The sequence below is a fragment of the Pituophis catenifer genome, unplaced genomic scaffold (assembly GCF_029215685.1).
Source record: "Pituophis catenifer annectens isolate HBS135680 unplaced genomic scaffold, rPitCat1.0.hap2 SCAF_1, whole genome shotgun sequence".
Lineage (NCBI taxonomy): Eukaryota > Metazoa > Chordata > Lepidosauria > Squamata > Colubridae > Pituophis > Pituophis catenifer.
This window is the reverse complement of record NW_027256881.1, coordinates 50912374-50931588: the sequence shown is the minus strand read 5'-3', so window position 1 is coordinate 50931588 and position 19215 is coordinate 50912374. Positions and strand designations below refer to the sequence as shown.

General features: G+C 37.8%; 1 protein-coding gene across 1 annotated transcript in view; it reads right to left on the bottom strand.

The window, feature by feature from the left end:
- The window catches only part of DISP1 (dispatched RND transporter family member 1), a 35014-nt gene extending 16733 nt beyond the window's left edge, over positions 1-18281 (bottom strand). Inside the window, exon 1 of the mRNA XM_070932407.1 lies at positions 17770-18281. Within this exon, the coding sequence (XP_070788508.1) occupies positions 17770-18281 (512 nt within the window). The remainder of the gene's footprint in view (positions 1-17769) is intronic.
- Between the last annotated feature and the right edge of the window lie 934 nt (positions 18282-19215).

Sequence of the window (19215 nt, the reverse complement as noted above, 5' to 3'; positions counted from 1 at the left end):
GGAAAATATTATCTGTTGCAGTATTGATTTACCTCCTTTTGAAGTATTAAGAGATCAAACATTTTCCTTCTGATTTCATATTGCTTCCAAAATATAAAATAGAGCAAATACTTCATACCATTTGTTAAAACAATAATGCTTGAAAAACTATAATTTGAAATTGCTTTGTTTCAACTAAGGATAATTGAAAATAATCAACATGGAGATGGCCACTTTCCCTATTTTTGCATATCATGTTTAACATGATGTACGCGGTGGCTCAGTAGCTAAGACGCTGAGCTTGTCGATTGAAAGGTTGGCAGTTCAACGGTTTGAATCCCTAGTGCCACGTAACGGGATGAGCTCCCGTTACTTGTCCCAGCTTCTGCCAACCTAGCAGTTCTAGAAGTTACTTATTACATTTATAACAATAAACAGTAGACTCATGGACTCATTTCATTTAGGTGCTTTCTTGGATTTGTTTTGCATTAGTCCCATACCATTTCCTGGTCTGCATTTCTGGATGATATAAGGACTAACTATGAAGAATTACTATTCTTTCATGTGGAGAGGAGAGCATTTCCCTTGAAAAGGTCTAGAGATCAAAACAGCACCTCATCCCTGTTAATTGAAAGAGAAAGCTCTATTTTGCTATGTATTCTAAAGCAGTGCTTCCCAAAATTTTTCATTACCCAAAAGTGCTTATCAGATGTTCTTTTCACCCAATGTAGATAAAACCCTTTGAGTGAATTTAAATGTCCCTGTTGTCAGTAGGTATGTGTCAGTATGTGTGTTGTTACCCAAAGAAAAATTACTATTAATACTATTTTGGGTAATTTACCCTGGTTTGGGAAGCATAACTATTTTTTGTTGTTGCTGAAATTAAGATTTTTTAATTCTAAACCACAGCATAATAAAATTGTCATAATCAGCTGCAATCAACTAATTACAGTGCTAGGACTCATTTTGACACAGGGTTATTTTTTTTAAAAGCATGCATTTAGAAATGAAACAGTTTGATGGCTGGTATGTAACATTTCAAATATGAAGGATTCTATCATTCTTTTGTGCAGGATAAAATTTACTTAAAAGGACTAAAGCAGAACATAGAACAAAAATGGCCTGAATCATAAGACTATTTTAGACCACAGCCAAAGGCTGACATGCACCCAGGAAGTTTAAACATATAAGCACACCCTAATTAAACATATGCACACTCAAACTTTATATCTTAACCGGTCACATCAAATAAAAACATCCTTTTTTTCCAAACCATTCCTTAGAAAGATTATTTTTGTTGCATGTTAAAGTTTGCATTAAGGTTTGCATTAAAGTTTGCATTAAGGAAGTGATGTCCCGGTGCCTGGAGGCCGTGCGGATCTGGATGGGGAGGAATAGGCTCAGGCTCAACCCATCCAAGACCGAGTGGCTGTGGTTTCCAACATCCCGATATGGTCAGTTATAGTCACTGACTATTGGGGGCGAATCATTGGCCCCCACGGAGAGGGCGCGCAACTTGGGCGTCCTCCTGGATTCACGGCTGTCTTTAGAAGAGCACTTGACAGCCGTGACCAGGAGGATTTTTCATCAGGTTCGCCTGATTCGCCAGTTGTGTCCCTTTCTGGATCAGGACTCCTTACGCACGGTCACTCATGCCCTCGTCACCTCCCGCCTGGACTATTGTAATGCTCTCTACATGGGGCTCCCCTTGAGGAGCATCCGGAGGCTCCAACTGGCACAGAGTGCAGCCGCGCGGGTGGTAATGGGAGCGACATGGCGCTCCCATGTAACACTCCTCCTGCGCGAGCTGCACTGGCTCCCGGTGGTCTTCCGGGTGCGCTTCAAGGTTTTGGTTACCACCTTTAAAGCGCTCCATGGCTCAGGACCTGGGTACTTGCGGGACCGCCTACTACCACCAATAGCCTCCCACCGGCCGGTACGCTCTCATAGAAAGGGCTCCTCCGGGTGCCGTCGGCCAAACAATGTTGTCTGGCAGCCCCCAGGGGGAGAGCCTTCTCTGTGGGGGCACCTACTGTCTGGAACGAGTTCCCGTTCGAGATACGGAGGATCCCGGATCTGCGCACCTTCGCCACGCTCTAAAGACCTTTTTATTTCACCAGGCGGGCCTGGCCTAACTTTCTCCCTCTTTTTAAACAATTTTAATATTTTTAATATTTTTTAATTTTCAAAGTTTAAATCTGTTTTAAATTGATTGGGGTTTTAATCTGTCTGGGCCAAACTATTTAATTCGATTTTATTTCTGTTTTTTAAATTTTGTATGTATGTATTTTATTGTTGGCTGTTCACCACCCTGAGTCCTTCGGGAGTAGGGCGGTATATAAATTAAATTAAATTAAATTAAATTAAATAATTAAATTAAATTAAATTAAATTAAATTAAATTAAATTAAATTAAATTAAATTAAATTAAATTAAATTAAATTAATTAAATTAAATTAAATTAAATTAAATTAAATTATTAAATTAAATTAAATTAAATTTTAAATTAAATTAAATAATTAAATTAAATTAAATTAAAGTAAAAAGTAAAGTAAGGTTGTTTTCAGAGCAAAAACAAACTCCAGCATTCATATTCTCTGAATTCTGCCATTTATATTCTAAACTTGGTCATTCTCTCTCTCTTCCTCAAGCCAATTTACACATTACTATAGAATGAAATCAAAGTTCACTGCTAGTTTTACCTTTGAAGCACCACTTCAATTTATTAACAGAATTTTCTTTCTTCTTAATGAATTCATATTTGTATTATCAGATCCCATACATACAATGGAGAAAGATGAAGCGCAAATTGCCAAGCTAATCTATATTCTAGAGGGAGAAGACTACTAGCATAATTATTTGTATAAGGAAAGATTTAGGCCTTATTAACCTGGATATTGGTGTACTTTCTTAATGGGAGATCAGGTTTTATACTTTAATACTGGCCTTCAAACGCCAGCATTTTCTGCCACACAGGAGATGTTCTTACACAAATCATTTTGAAAGCTGTTTGGGGATGGTCATTTATATGCAATGAGGCACCATGAGAAAGCTCCCAAAAAACTCCCAAGAAAGCCATGTGAGAATATGGGGGGAACTGACTAGAATCCTTATCCCCATACATTTTGTGGCCTACTGAACCCCATTCAACTGTGCTGCCAAACTTCTGTTCTGTAATTATAGAAATTAATATTACAATGGAAATCATATGAAATATAGTGCCATCCCTAAAGTGGGGTAACTTTATCGGAATGTTTGGGCAATAATATGGAAGTCATTGTCTATTGCCTTCTGGGATGCTTTATGGATTTTGCAGTTTAATTTATGGTTCTCAGATTTTTTGATGGTCTTCCAAGTACTAAGTACTAACCCAAGTACAGGGGTGGTCTGATATTTAGCTCTTTGGAGATCAGCCAAGTTTGACAAGGTATTGCCTCACTTAAAAAACACAGACTACTGTTTGCTCTAAGAAAAGCAAGCTTCCTTCCTCCCTTAAAAAAAAATAAAAAAGAACCAACAAAGTCAACCTAGGCACAAGGCATGGCCCTGCCCACTTTTTCATCACTCCAGCCACTAATGGGCAAGTCACCTTTGCCCACTAAAAATAGCACTTAAAACCTGCTCTAGGATAAAAGAGGAGGTTATAGCAAGTGCCAGTGATACATGGGTGATGTATTAATAATGAATTATAAAAATTTATCAATGAAAAGATATAAACCGTTATGACCCAGGTGGTCACTGTTAGTCAGGCCTCCAGAGCGTTCTCTATTAGTCTTGGGAATGGTTAAACAAATGGCCCTCCACCGACCAGTAAAGCTCCACCCTCAGTCCCCCAAACAACAGCCCATAGATCACCTGGAAAATCCACAAGGCAAAAATCCAGGCATAACACAAAGGCAGTTTCAAAGGCAAAATTTTCAAGGCTAGGGCAAGACAAAAATAGTCCTCAAAGCAAGGCAAAGCAGTCCTTGAAGCAAGGCAAAAGCAGTCTTCAAAGCAAGGCAAAAGCAGTCCTCAAAGCCAGGGGAATGTAATCTGAAACAAACACTTGTTCCTGGCAAAAGCCCCTCATGGCGTCTCCTTAAATTCTACTCTCCAGGTGAATCTCATGAGGAGGCGCGGGGCACTCTCCTCCTGAGTAGTCAGTTCGCCCTGTGCTGACTCTGCCTCATCTCCATTCTCAGCGCTCGAGGATCAAGCGGGGGGGGGGGGGGGCATTTGCTCATCTCTGAAACTCCACTGCTCCTCTACTCTGCTACCCTTTCCATCTCCTCCCCACTTCCTCCGTCAGCCTGCAACCTCTCTTCGTCTCTGCCTACTTTTCCGAGGCACGAGGGACCTGGGACTGCTTTGTCCTTGTCCCCAGGTCGTTCCTCATGGGCCATAGGGACTGTGTTATCCCCCTCCATCGGCCCAGGCTCCCAGTCCTCCTCTGCCTCAGACCCTGGCTACGACGGGGCCATGACATAAATAGTCTGCATATTATTTTCAATCTCCTTCCATAGAAGTATTTAAAAAAACAAAGGCCTCATCTAATTATTGCATCATAACTGTCCTCATAAAAAAAAAAATCCAAAACGTATCCAAGAAGGTCCTTCCATTAGCACAAACTTTTCACCATATTTTGATTGTGCAAATGTCAGATCCAAAGTTTTGGTCCATATAATTCATTCTGCAATGAAAGTGCATATAGAGTCTTATTCATTACAATTTAATTGTATTTGATACATATAGCTTTCAATGATTATGCTAAGCCAGGTATCACACCAACAGAACAATAGAATAAAACCTCTTGTACTTTCCCCACTTAGCACCTCTTCTCATGGTTTTCAAAAATCATTTTTCTCACGTGCTTCTGTTGTCCTAGATCAGCCACTGCCTAAATAAAACACAGCATGCTAAGTTAAGTTAACTGCAAGTTCAGAGCTGTTTAGATTCTCAAAAATGTACTCCAGCTCTGTTGGAATCTGTATCTTGCTGGTATTGCTTCCATTCTTATCCAAGATTTTATTAGTACTTCTTGCCTATATGGTATCTTGCTTAAAGCCTGCATTCCTTATGCAAGTGCCTATAGACTGATGATTAAACAATTTGTTTTCATTCCTATTATTGGACTTAACCTTAGAGATGCTATTCTTAAATTTCTCTATACACAACTGCAAGGTTTAAAATTGTTTTCCTCTGGCAGCCTTGAAATATTAGGACCATTAAACTCTGGCATAAGGGATTAATAATAAATGGATGAAACCTTGCTGAGATTGAAAGCATTCATTGAGTGCTTAGATTTTGTACCAAATAGAGTTTATTAGAAATCTTTCAGAAGATAGACCTAATCTTACCTTTCAATGATTAGTTATGAAAGGATCATTAGATAATAATATTATTAACACTATTTCTATTTATGGGTCCCCCTGTCCACAGGACACTTATATTGTTTGTCTGACAATACTTCTTGCTCTTGAACTCTGAAATTTTATTTCTGGGAAAAAAAAACACCCATGGAAATTGATTATCTGGGAGTTAAAACATACCTGTCAATTCTCAAGTTACAAAGGTAACTTTGTTTAAAGTGAATTCAAGCCCTATGGAGTCTTCTCGTAGGTGACATCATCCTGACCACACACAGCATGAATATGTGGGGAGGGGAATCTCACAGCACATAACAAGGATCTCACCCAAGCAACAAATTAAGAATCCAGAGTTTCTGTTTGGATCTGTGCATACAACTTATTTTCCTGCAGATCTTCCATGTTGTGTACAGATATGGCAGGGACTGTGGCATAGCAATCAGGAGAGAAGAGTTATACTCAATAAGTTTGAATATGGTTTCTGTATTGTTGAAATCATAGGCTCAATTTGAGCATTACGATATTATGGAGTTTTGCTGAAGGAATGCAATGCTGAGGAGAAAAAACCATGTTTACTACAATGATCTTTGAGCGCCTGTTTTATAACAATGATTGAATAATGGAAAAGCAAGAGTTTTAGATTATTTCATTATATGATTAATGTGGTGAGATTATTATATGCACAGAAATGGAAAGATTCAATACAACCCACTATGGAAGAGTGGTTGGTGAAAGTGATAGATCTTGCTGAGATAAGCTGACTTTTTTGATTAGAGACAAGACACTATATTTATTAGTGACTGAAACATGTTATAGACTTTTTGTGTACAAATGAAAAAAATGATCATGATTCATGGCTTTGCTAATTAGACAGACTACGAAGAAGAGTATTATGATTTAACTTTACAGAGATGTTAAAATATATAATATAGCTGCTGTGAACAATATCATAAGCCACTTTGTATCCCTTTTTTAAATTTTTTTAAAAAAATCTTTTTCTTTTTTCTTTATCTTTGCTTTTTTTTCTCTTTTCTTCCTTATTTTACATTAGTTTGTATTATTTTTTAATTTTTTATAAGAGTTAATAAAAAGTATATTCAGGAAAGCAAAGAAGTTTTATAGAAGTTGAGGTCTGCAAGTCAGAAAATTCTATGGAACTGATTTGTTGACCAGTTTGGGGAACCAGTTAGGTAGGTCTTTGTGAGGGTATATGGAGTGAGTTCTATTGTTAGGTATAAAGGGCCTTTCAGGAGGGCAGCAGAGCTGGGAGGTCCATTGTTAAAGAGATAGAAGGGTGAGGTCATCAGCTGAGAGTGGATGGAACATTGGGGTATCTCTAGGTTGTGGTTCTCTTGTTTGACCCTTCTCCTGTCCAAAAGATGTGGGGGGGAAGATTCTAGTTTCCATTTTGTTTGTTATCACATATAGACCTTCAACATGAACCTTTATGCCAAAATGGCATCAGCACTATGTTGCCATGTACTCACAGTATCTTTTTTGGGCAGCCAAAACAATTTTATTCCAGTTTATCTATGACACAGTTTTTGTTTTGTGACTTCAGAGCTGCACAAAGTTTGGAGAACTGGCCATTTCCTCATTTGTGGGGATTCTTGCTTCACCCATACTCCCACTGTCTTAATCTGGAACTCCTGATTTCACAATTTACTGCAATCTTCCTCCAGGCAATTTTAAAGGCACGCCACAAATCAAATGAAAAACTGCTAGTTTGATTCCACCCCCCCCACCCACCCGCTTATGCATGTGGTATGCACCAAACTGGTCACTGCCCAACTCCATGTGACTCTGAGTGATTCACAAATAATATAAAAACCAATACAAATCAAAAACAAGATGTAACTACGAGCTGACAACACTAAGACAACTGACAATTATTGCATCATACCTTGAAATGTTTACTAATAGAAAAGTGGCCATTTGGATTCAATCAACCAAGCCTGAGCAAAATTATAAAACATAAGGCTCTTATACTGGCAATAAATGTCCCAAACTGCCATAAGGGAGTGCTTGAAATTGGTTTTAGACAGTGATAGTTAAATGTTCCCAACGCAGAAGATCTCTTTCATAAGTACAGCATTTATCAACTCACCACCCACATTCTTGAGGCATAGCTTGCATACTGAACTTGGTAAATATTCAAGGTGGTTACTCTGAAAAATCAAGTGGCTATCCTATACGAGGAGTCATGGGCAAGGAAAGCTGTGGTAGCCCAGGAGAAACATGTAGAAGTGAAGAGCTACAAAGTAAAGAAGAATGTGCACAACATGAAATGTTTGTGAAGTTTTTACCTGCATGGAATTGCCACTGAAGGAGACACAAGAGCAGAAAGAGAACATTGATGAAATCTCAAGGAGACTGAAATGAAAGTTATGCATGGAATAGAAGAATCCTGTGCATCCTACAGTCATTCTCAGACATTTCCCCCCCTGGAATCACTCATCAGTTTAAGTTAAAGAGACACAATATGTAAGGGACGTCCAACCAGCTTTTCAATATTATGCATGAGGGTCTAATCAGGCTCATATTATGCTAAACATTATAATTTTTGTGAAGTACATTACTGCTATTGGTTAGCAATAGCTAAGTTATATTTTCACAACCTGGTTCTTTATTAAACCATGCTACCCATCAACAAGAATAAGAAAGCTTGGACCCAAATGGTGAACCATTTTAATCACTCTGATCTTGCAACACTCTCACACGTGGCTGTTTTTTGGTGTGGAACCTCAGCCAGCATAGCTACTATAGTGGGAGTGGAGAAGCCTCATTTATCAGTCATAAATTTATATTTGCAAGATTAAATTATTGTGTCCAGTGACGGATGACAGAAATAGCTGGAGCTGGAGGAAGGGAGGAACAGAGTTGAGAAAAAGCATCTCATTGCCTTTTTTGTCCAACTGTTTTCATCCAAATCTAATTTGTTCTAAGCTTTTTGTTGTTATTGAACAAGCTTTTACATACATTGTTCCCTTTGCCCTCTTTCCAGGTTATTTATGGGATGATATAGTTTGGTGGATAGGCTAAACAAAATGTTCTCAAATATTAAGAGGCAATAAAAATCTTAGTATCATCATGAATCACAATTTGAGAACAGTCCAATTTCTCTAGTGTACTTATAAATATTTCATACGCAACATCTTTTGTGTTTCTTCTCCACATCTCTCCAAGGGTTTAGAACATATTCAAGAGGATTTTGGAACGATTCAGCAAAACCACACGGTAGATATTACCAAACTCCTCCAAACCTCCATAGGCACATTAAAAATTTAGTGCCATTTATTCTACATATAGATGAACGAAATGACAACTTTGATAACTAAAGGTGAACTGAATGTTTTCTGGCATTATCTAAAATGATGATTTTAAAAAATGAAGAGAACTGTTGGTGAAAATATGCTAAACATTATCAATCTGCAGCATAATATCTAAGATTACAAACAGCCACATACCTAAAATGAATCAAGCATTACCTTAGTTACCCACATCTGACCTCAGGTCTAGATTTCTAGCTTAGCACAAGCAAGGGCACAGTGGTGCATTGCTGGTCAATCAGTCCAAGATTGTCCACCTAATAACTCTCTAGACAGGGTTATTAAACAAACTATGGAATTTCAAAAGTTTGCTTTGTTTATGACTAAATCAGGACCCCTGGCTGCTTATCAAGAACACACTGTGGCTTCCAACTCTAACTTGTCAAGGCAAGAACTAAAAGGAATCCCAATTATTCAAACAGGTCTGCTCTGTGACTTTGTTCTCCTTTGGCATATAAAGATTTAAGACATGACATTTAAAATGAGTCTCAAGCTCTGGGCTACATATGGTCCATTTAAGAAGAAATTCAATGCACCACAAATAATAAGTATGCAAAATGTAACTGACATCCACTGTCCATTAGAATTTTACTTAAAAACCAGTTTACAGTGCTAATTATGTTATTCTTTTGGTCTAAGTCAATAAATCACAGTAAATACTATTCTTCTTTGTTCAAATATAGTTAAAAATTCCACATTGGTCATTTGGAAAGTAAGGTTTGTGTAATATTGCTCATAAAATTATATGCTTTCCTCTCTTCTTTTCCTGTTTTTGTTATTGTTTCTCTCTAAACATGACTTATACTGACAATAAAGATTATTTTCAAGCATAAAAAATGCACTTCATCAGAAGGCAGTACTGAAAAGCGAGTTTTTTATAAACCTAGTAATAGGTTTGATTCACTGCTGACACACCTAGTTATTAAAATATCTTTAGCTTGTTTAGACATCTTCTTTTCTTCCAGAGAAGAGGAAAATTCTCTTTAATTCTATCCAATGTCTTTATTAGAAATAAATTAAATGAATAGATTGATCTTACATCCAAAGAAAATGCCAGTTTTCCTTTTCTTGGGGAAAATAATTTAATCAGAATAAAAAATTGGAAGGACTAAGCTAAAATAAATGGAATACAGAATTATTAGAAAGATTTGATTTTTACTTTTTCTTTAAGCAAAAGAAATAAAAAATATTGAAGGAAATTAATCCATTAAAGCCATAAACTAAAAATACACGCTTTATTTACATTTCTCTGCTATCCTATCAAGAGCCTTGGTAGTACAGTGGTCTAAGGCACCCTGTTATTAAGCTGGTTATTAAGACCAGTTGCCTGCAATTACTGCAGGTTCAAATCTCACCAAGGCTCAAGGTTGACTCAGCCTTCCATCCTTTCTAAGGTAGATAAATTGAGGACCCAATTGTGGGGGCAATAAGCTGACTTTGTATAAATATACGAAAGGATGAAGGCTATTGCTGAGCACATTGTAAGCTGCCCTGAGTCTCCGGAGAAGGGCGACATATAAATCAATTTTAAAAAAAATAAAAAAAAAATCAAACACTGATTTACAGTTGCCCTATTTATAAGCTATTCACTCCTTTGTATAGGAGTATTAGGTAAGATACTGAGCACATACCTTCCATTTATAGAAACATAGACTCACAGGACTGTGAAGCTGGAAGCAAGCATATGGATTCATCACAGTCCTCCCCAATAAGTAGGAAAACCAATTAAACCATCTTCAATGGAAGACTGTCCAGCTTCTTCTTAAAAATCTACAGAGCTAGAGATTTGGTAGGGTGTTCCATAGATATACTTTATCCTCTCAATTGCTCGCTATAGTAGGAAAGATGAAACAATTTCAGGCTAGAGGTAGTTTTCAAGAATCTTCTCACACTCAGGGAGAATGGTATTAATTTAATCTTCCCCAGGGTTCTGAGTTTCTATGTACATTAAAGTAAAGGCAGCATTAAGTAAAACTGCTTCACAGAGTATAGGAAAGAGGTCCAATATGCCAGACAGATGTTTCTGCAGAGTCTTACACTACAATGTTGTCAAAAACTGTGGTTATCTGACTTGGAACATAATTCTACCTGGTCTATTATATCCAAGTATATAGCATATATTCCAAATGGAATTTGCTTAAGAAAATGTGCTATAACTCATCATGCAAAATGGGGTCCTGCATGCACACAAAGAGTGCTTTTGATTTAAGTTTATTTTTTGTCCAACAGTTAAACACTACTGATTACAGAGTTATTATAATGAAGCCATGACAAGCCTCCCTCACATCCCCAGTGAAAAAATTCATAAACACAAGTCAATTCTGAATCAAATCAGGAGTTGTTTACTAACCAATAAATTAGCAAAATGTCTGCAATGCCACAGCAAAAACTTTAGGCTAGAAATTGTCCACATTTCAAAAATTGTGTTCCCTAATTTTTGTTGCTGTTGTTATTCCATTCCCCTTTTTTTCTAACTGCTCTGCTTTTTCTGTATTTTATATTTTTAAAAAAATTTATAACATTTTCAAGTTAAAAAAGGAAAGGGAGGGAAAAAGCTTTGTCAGGAGCTCTATGTATAGTAAGAACAAGCCTTTCCTTCCCTATATCTTACTGATTGTGAAGTTGATTTTAGAAGGAAAACATGAGAGATGAAAGAAAAAAAAAGAAGAAAAAACAACAACTCAGAGTGGCCTGACCCATCATTTGTTTCAGCACACCTCCCTTGTAGCCTTGAGGAAATTCACTTACCTACCACACATAGCCTTGAGGGAAGACAGCCTTTGAGAGAAAAAGTATTGCTTAAATCGCAGATATTAATCAGGTAGTTTCAGCAATCTTCTACAGCCTAATCTCTTCCAGATATACTGAAACTGCAACTGTAGTCTCAGTAGCTCTAGTAGATACTAAGTTGAGGGAGATGGATCTACACTTTATTTCCAGATCAAGATTATTCCTTCAATTCTTGATTTCAAACAATCTCAACTGACTGGATGTTTAATTGAAAAACAAATAAATTACTTGCTTTCACGTCATGATCCTATAAACAGAATAAAGGAAACAAAAGCAAGTAATAGTGCTAGTAAATGTTGCATGTGGTCATTTTGGTTGATTAGGAAAATATATAAACTATTTATTATAGTAACAACTTTATTAAGATTAAATGGTCCAGATTTATAAGCAATCTTGCAAGTTTAATTGTTTAATATACATCCGCGAACAAGTATTCCAGTTCAATCTTCCATAAATTTCAGAAAAAGCATGGAACACTTGTAAACACATTCCCAAAAGCAGGGATTTGTTGGAGAGAACATTCTTTTATTTATTGTCTAATATTTTCTTGATAGAGAGTTTGGAAAAAAGAACACATTAATTTATGTCACCAAAAACACCAAATTTGGTCTTAAATTATGAAGCTCATTGCTTATTCAGGGTACCAGTATTTTGCTGTGACTTACAAAGTGTGAGTCACAGAGCATGGGAAATAACTTTCAAACAATTCATTACCACCATCTGAAAATGCCTAATTACAAGTTAAGATAGATCTATGCACCAGAATGTGGAGTAGAGGTCATATTTTTAATACTACATTTATTTATGTGATTTATATAGCTGCCCATTTCACTCAGGTGGCTGAGGACATACAAGCTTAAAACAAATAAACCAACCCACCAAACAACCTATTGGCACAAGGGATCAATAGTTAACCCACTCACAATCAATAATAGCACAACTCATCTACCTTTGACCCAAATGTCTGGGAAGATAGTCACACTTTCAATGCTTTGTGAAAGATTAACACGGTTGGGGCCAATAGGATCGCTGGGTGGACCAAAATGATTGGGGTCTAAATAAAAAGGCTAGAATGTTTTAAGACTTTTTAGCTTTGGAGAAAGACATGCAAGAAGAGATATGACTGAGATGTATGAAATAATGCACAGCATGGAGAAAATGAATAGGGATATGTTTTCCTCCATCTCCCAAACTAATAGGACTGAAGACAATCCCTGGAACTGATAGGAAGAACATTTCAAAAAGACAAAAGGAAAAACTTATTTGCACACTTGTGGAATTCATTGTCACGTGTGGTGACCATAAACTTGGATCTCTTTAAAAGGACAACTACATGGAGGCCAGGACTGTTTTTCAAGACTCAGTATTATTTCTGCATTGGTGGTAGCATGTCTTCAAATGCCAACTAGAAGGGAACAAGGGGGGGGGAGGAGAAGAGAGGTGAATGCCAGCTATGTCTTCTTTCAGAATATTGCTGCCATCTTCCAGGGCTACTTTCTACACTTTGGAAAAGACTTATTTAAAAATGTGCACTCATTCCCATTCCAAAGCACTTCCTGCTGTCAAATCTGAGCTACTCGTAGCATTTGGTAGCTACTGAGCACACTCAGTTCTCATGAAACAGTTTTGGGTATGGTAGTTATCAAGCTTTATAAACATGGGTTTCTATATCTATGCATTTCTTCTCATAGTACTTTCTGTGAGGCAATGTGACAGTAGAATGAGTTGATAGATGACCAACAATAATCACTGTAGTTTGGAAGCTGGCCAATAAATGACAATCTTTGCTGCTCCTTCACTGCCTCCCTCCCTCCCTCTGGCTTGGGCCCTCCTCCCTTTATCACTTTTCTTCCCCCCCAAAAAAAATTATGACATTTTCCTCCCAACCCCTATGAAATTTGCAGTTGTCTACATTTGTGTAGTGATTTGCAATAAAAATCTTTGTGCAATGGTAACAAAAAAGATTGGTTCTAACTATGCAGCTAAATGCCACTGGATACAATAGTTGTACAGCAGTGGTGGGTTTCAAAATTTTTTACTACTGGTTCTGTGGGCGTAGCTTGGTGGGCATGGCATGGTTTGGTGGGTGTGGCAGGGGAAGATAACTGCAAAATCCCCATTTCCTCCCAATCATTTCCTCCCAGGGACTCAGGAGGCAGAGAATAGATGGGGGTGGGGCCAGTCAGAATTTTTACTACCAGTTCTCCAAACTACTCAAAATTTCTGCTACCAGTTCTCCAGAACTGGTCAGAAACTGCTGAAACCCATCTCTGTTGTACAACTAATCTTTCCAAAAATCAAGATGTGGTGAAATTTGCTGGGAGAAGCACCTCCAAATGGTTACAACTTAGTGGTGTTACATAAGGCCTTTGAATGAAGCAGTCCCAAATGAAAAATAAAATTAGATCCATTGTAAGCACTAGGACCTGAAAGCTCCAAGAATGAAGAATTCTAAACCTGGATTCAGGCTCCAGAAAGCATGTTGAAAAAACATTGCCATGGAGAAGAAATCATTCCCATAGCCTGCAAAAACCCACCCAAGATTTCTGATATTGTAAACATGCTAATAATTTGGATTTCCAAGGAAAAGTAAGTTTTTCTTCATTAGAGGAAATGAGGAGAGGGGGACATAAATGCTATTAACGTGACTTCCTGTTCTGAAAACTACTGTGGATGGGGCACTGTTACAGATTTAGCTGTTAGCCTAATACCTCCGTCTTGTTTTCATTAGCAATATGATTACATAGCCAACATCCTAAACCACAAATATTAATTAGTAATTTTCCAAAACACATCAAGAAAAAAAAAACAGTATAAACTTATGCATAGTTTTGTACTGAGAAATCGCAACACAACCTGTGACTTTTCTAGGTTAGCTGTACGGCTTACATTTACTTTTTAAAAAGAAATTGTTGTCTCTTAGATATTATCCCAAACCTTTTTGTCACTGCTGATACTGGTTGGGCTGATGAGAATTAGAATCCCACATGTACTACAGATTCCTTGTTTCTGCTTTAGCATCCTTTGAAGGATGTAATTATATTTTTTAAATGAAAAGCAATAAAGTTCAGCTTTTGAAAAAGACAAAAAAATAGTTCCCAAGATTTATTTTACTCACAATTCCGAAGTATTAACTAAATGTATCTGACTACATTCCTGCAAAATGTGAAACTGATTTGAAGTGTATATATTTTTATTTCAAATTCAACATAATTTCCATAATTCAAACCTAAACACTGCAAACTTTTGAAACCAAAGGCAAAATGTTACTTTGCTTTTTAAGAACCAATTTATAACACCAAGTATCAACATTTCATTCTTTTAATGTGAAGTCATTTTATACTTTGCAGGCTTGAGAACCTTGCAGTAACCTGTTATGTTGATCTGGTTACATGCCAAAGCTCAGTTTTTAGTTGGGAAGAGATCCTTCACCATTCACAGTACTGTTTTTTTCTTGTTCAGTTTTTCATGTAAATTTAACAATATGGACACACAGTTATGAAAGACAGATTCATTTATACATTAAATATAATTAACAGGTCACACTAGAATGGAAAACACCTGCATTTAATATTACTCTGTCAAAATCTGTATGCTGTAAGACTTCCAACAAGGGCTGTTTTACACACTGTTTTTAACAGCTTTCCATGCTCTAACACATGATGAAATGGACATTGTAAAATATTATGTACAAACTGTAGAAAATGTCAAACAAAATGATCACATATAAAATATTCTGAATGGTGTGGTAAATGTCCTTTTAACAAGGAATTGTTTAAAAATATAGTTCAATGGAATTTTCACAGTATTTATTTAAAAAATTTACATACTGTTTATCATGCCGTATATCCTCAGTATACTCCCCTGAAAAATCTGACAAAAAAGTATTCATAAAATAGCATCTGTGTTTGGGTGTGTGTGTGTGTGCGCATGATGTGTGCAAGACAAGAGGGGAGAGCACAACAGTCTTATGTATCAATCTCATTTTGGAATACACACACAAAGATATTTTTTTCACAACTATTTTGATACATAACTCTCTATTGTGCTCCTCACTCATTTATTTCTCCTAAGCTAACAAACCACATATTGCAACCCATCCTCCCTTTGATAATTTCGGCTGCTCTTTTCTGCACTGAATCCATCCTACAGGTTTGAATAAATGATTAATCAGATTCCTAATTTTTATTGTTTCATTCCCTTTCCAATAGTCAACATGAAATTCCTTTCTTATGTAGCAGCCACAACTTTGTCATTCTTTTTTTCACAGAATTATTCATCATTACCCCAGACATTAAGGAATGTGGTGGCTCAGTGGCTAAGAAACTGAGCTTGTCGATCAAAAGGTCGGCAGTTCAGCGGTTTGAATCCCTAGTGCTGCATAATGGGATGAGCTCCTGTTACTTGTCCCAGCTTCTGCCAACCTAGCAGTTCCAAAACATGTAAAAAATGCAAGTAGAAAAATAGGGACCTTTGGTGGGAAGGTAACAGCGTTCCATGCGCCTTTGGTGTTTAGTCACATGACCACGGAGACATCTTCGGACAGCGCTGGCTCTTCAGCTTTGAAAGGGAGATGAGCACCGCCCCCTAGAGTCGGGAACAACTAGTACATATGTGCAATGAGAACCTTTACCTTTACCTTTTACCCCAGACATTGCTAGCTCAGATTCTATTTGCATAGTTGTGAAAATGGATAGTACTGTATACCGCAGGTCATTTATACTAAACTATGTTTGCCATTTTATTGTCCATTCTTCTATTTCCAGTGTGGGGAAATGACTTTGCATCATTTTAATTATCCTAAACAATTCGGTGTTGCCAGAAAAATTAGCCACATTATTAACCATTTTTAGCTCCACATAATTTATGGAGAAGCTGAAAAAGCAGATCACAAGGAAATCCTTCCAGTTGTCACTATCCTTCTCTTGTAAAGAGACTCACCTTCTGTTTTTGCTGTTGATTTTATGTTCTTTATTTAGTTACAGGTAGCCTTGATTTAGGATTGGTCACTTAGTGTCTGTTTGAAGTTACAACAGACCCCCACCCCCCAAATAGCTACTTATGACCAGGTTTTGAAGTTATGGCTGCTGCAGCACTATTGTGATCATTTGCTCTTATGATTGACGCTGCAGTGGCCCCAACTATCTCCCCACACACACACAATCCTATCCCATCAGGTCCATGGAGATCTTTGGTCTACTTTCCCTTCCGTCTCAGCCCACTCACTGCTCTCCACTTTTCAACTCCCATTGTGCACTTACCTTTGGAAGTTCTCTGGAGCTTCAGAGCTCACGTGGGTGCCATTTTTGGAGAGGCCACAATCAATTGTGGCCACTCTAAAAATGACATTGGTTTACAGGATGAAGCTACAGAGTCCAGGGATGGGCCAGACATGCTGACCCTTCTTTAGCAAAACACGTCCTTCTAAATGCTTAGTACAATACTTCCTTATCAATCTAACCACAAAATACATTACACTGTTTTCACTATTGTTATTGCATTAGGTTTCGTAACATAAAGATAGGCTTAAAAATAAGTTCTACGTCAATATAGATGCGCAAGATTGAGGCTGGAAATGCAGACACTCTTTCAATGTCCTATTAAGGGTAGGGCTTTTAGAGATGCCTTAACTTTTGTAAGAGATCTTCAAATATCCACCTATTAGCCTGTGACTTTAATTATGCATTTATATGTAGTACATGAAGCATATATGATGTAAAAACACTAAGAAAAACTGTGTTCATTATGCCTGGCAGAAGTAGAACCTTTGGGTATTTACTGATATTACTGAATACAGCTTCCAACAAGCCTTAACCAGCAAGATCAAATTATGTTGGTGTTATAGTGCCACAATTGTCTGTTGTAAAATCTGCACATGTAATGATACACATAGTACAGGTACTTCTTGACTTACAACCACAATTGAGCCCAAAATTAATGTTGCTAAGTGAGAAATTTGTTAAGTGAGTTTTGTCCCATTTTACAACTTTTCTTACCACATTTGTTAAGTGAATCACTGCAATTGTTAAATTAGCCACACAGTTGCTAAGTGAATCCAGCTTGCCCATTGACTTTGCTTGTCAGAAGGTCGCAAAAGGGGATCACATGATCCTGGGACATTGCAACCGTCCTAAACGTGGGTCATTTGTCAAGCATCCAAGGGTAAATCACGTGACCATGGGGATGCTGCAATGGTCATAAGTGTGAAAAATTGTCATAAGTCACTTGTCACTTCGAATGGTCACTAAATGAACTGTTGCAAGTTGAAAACGACCTGTATATAGGATTGCATTAGACACTACAGGAAATGAAATCTCTACTTACTGCATGTTGGCTATATGCTGTTGCACAGGCTGGTGCTGAAAATGTTCAGGCCACTGATGATGTAGGCAGAAGGAGGGCAAGGACTGAAGGCAACAAGCAGTCTGATACAAAGGTGTATGCTTCTGGCAAGCAGTTGCCGAATATTCAGTGTGTAGGTCTGGCGAACCAGAAGGCAATGGAGGTGATGCTGCATTACCAGCCGCTGAAAGACATTCTTGCTGACTGTTTTGGTTACTTAATGCCTGACGATATGGGCAAGGATGACAACACTGCAGCAACACCTGTGGTGTCCTTGGCTCGTCCGCTGCTAGGAAGGGTGCTTTGAGTGTGCCATTAACGTGAAAGCATCCATTTGCAGTCACTTTTCTTCTTACAGTTTCTTTTGATGATGGGAGATTGTAGACTAGGATGGTGCCATCCTTGGTCGCAAGAAGATCTGGATTTGCTGCTCCAAATGGAATGCTGCCATTGCTCAGAACTACAAACTCATTGCTTCTGCTGCTTGCAGCCATATTTTAAAATTCTGGTAGCCTGTAAAGTTTTGGGAAGGAAAAAAAAAACCTAAATTAAAAAAAGGCAGAGTGTTAACATAACAACACGCTTGTTGAAGTATTGAGGAATAAAAGAAAGGGGAATAATGAGATGAGGTGGATTTTGTTGCTAGGAACAGCTAGGTCTTAGCTCCAGAATTTAGAGCTGGGATGGATCTGGTCATTTTGTTTACCCACACTGGAGCTGCCGATCAGGCAACTCAGCTGGGATCAACAGAGACTTTTCAAAGCATTTTTTTACCACCTCTTCAGCCAAGAGGTTGCAGAAAAAAATGCTTTGAAAAGCCTCTGACGATCCCAGCTGAGCCGCATCAGAGGCTTTTTCTTTTTCTTTTTAAAAGCATTTTTTCGTTGGAAGAGGTTGTAGAAAAAATGCTTTTAAAAGTAAAAAAAAAAAAAAGCCTCTGATGATGGTGTGGCTCAGCTGAGCATGGTGGGGGGAGGGGCGCAGGGATTTTTGCTACCGGTTGTCCGAACCACCCGCCACCATCGCTACCGGATCAGGTGATCCGGTCCGAACCGGGAGCATTTCACCCCTGAGCTGGAGAGAGGATTACTGTTTGGCAGAGCAAAACTGGAATCAAAATGGAGCAGGATCTGAAGGAGAAACTCTGCTACCTAAACATGGGCCTTTCAAGAACTTTTCAGCACTAGCTTTTTGCTGGTGAACAGTTTGATAACTGCTGGTATTGAGCCATAAAAATACTGAATTGATCAATCATGAATACTGAGCACAAGGTGTTTTGTACAATGGAAAGCTGCCCTAGAAACATCAATGCAGCTTCACAAAGCTGGTGTAGTTTGGAATCCTCAGGGCCTAAAGTTAATAGGGGAAAATCAGGGGTGAAATCCAGCAGGTTCTGACAGGTTCTGAAGAACCAGTAGCGGAAATTTT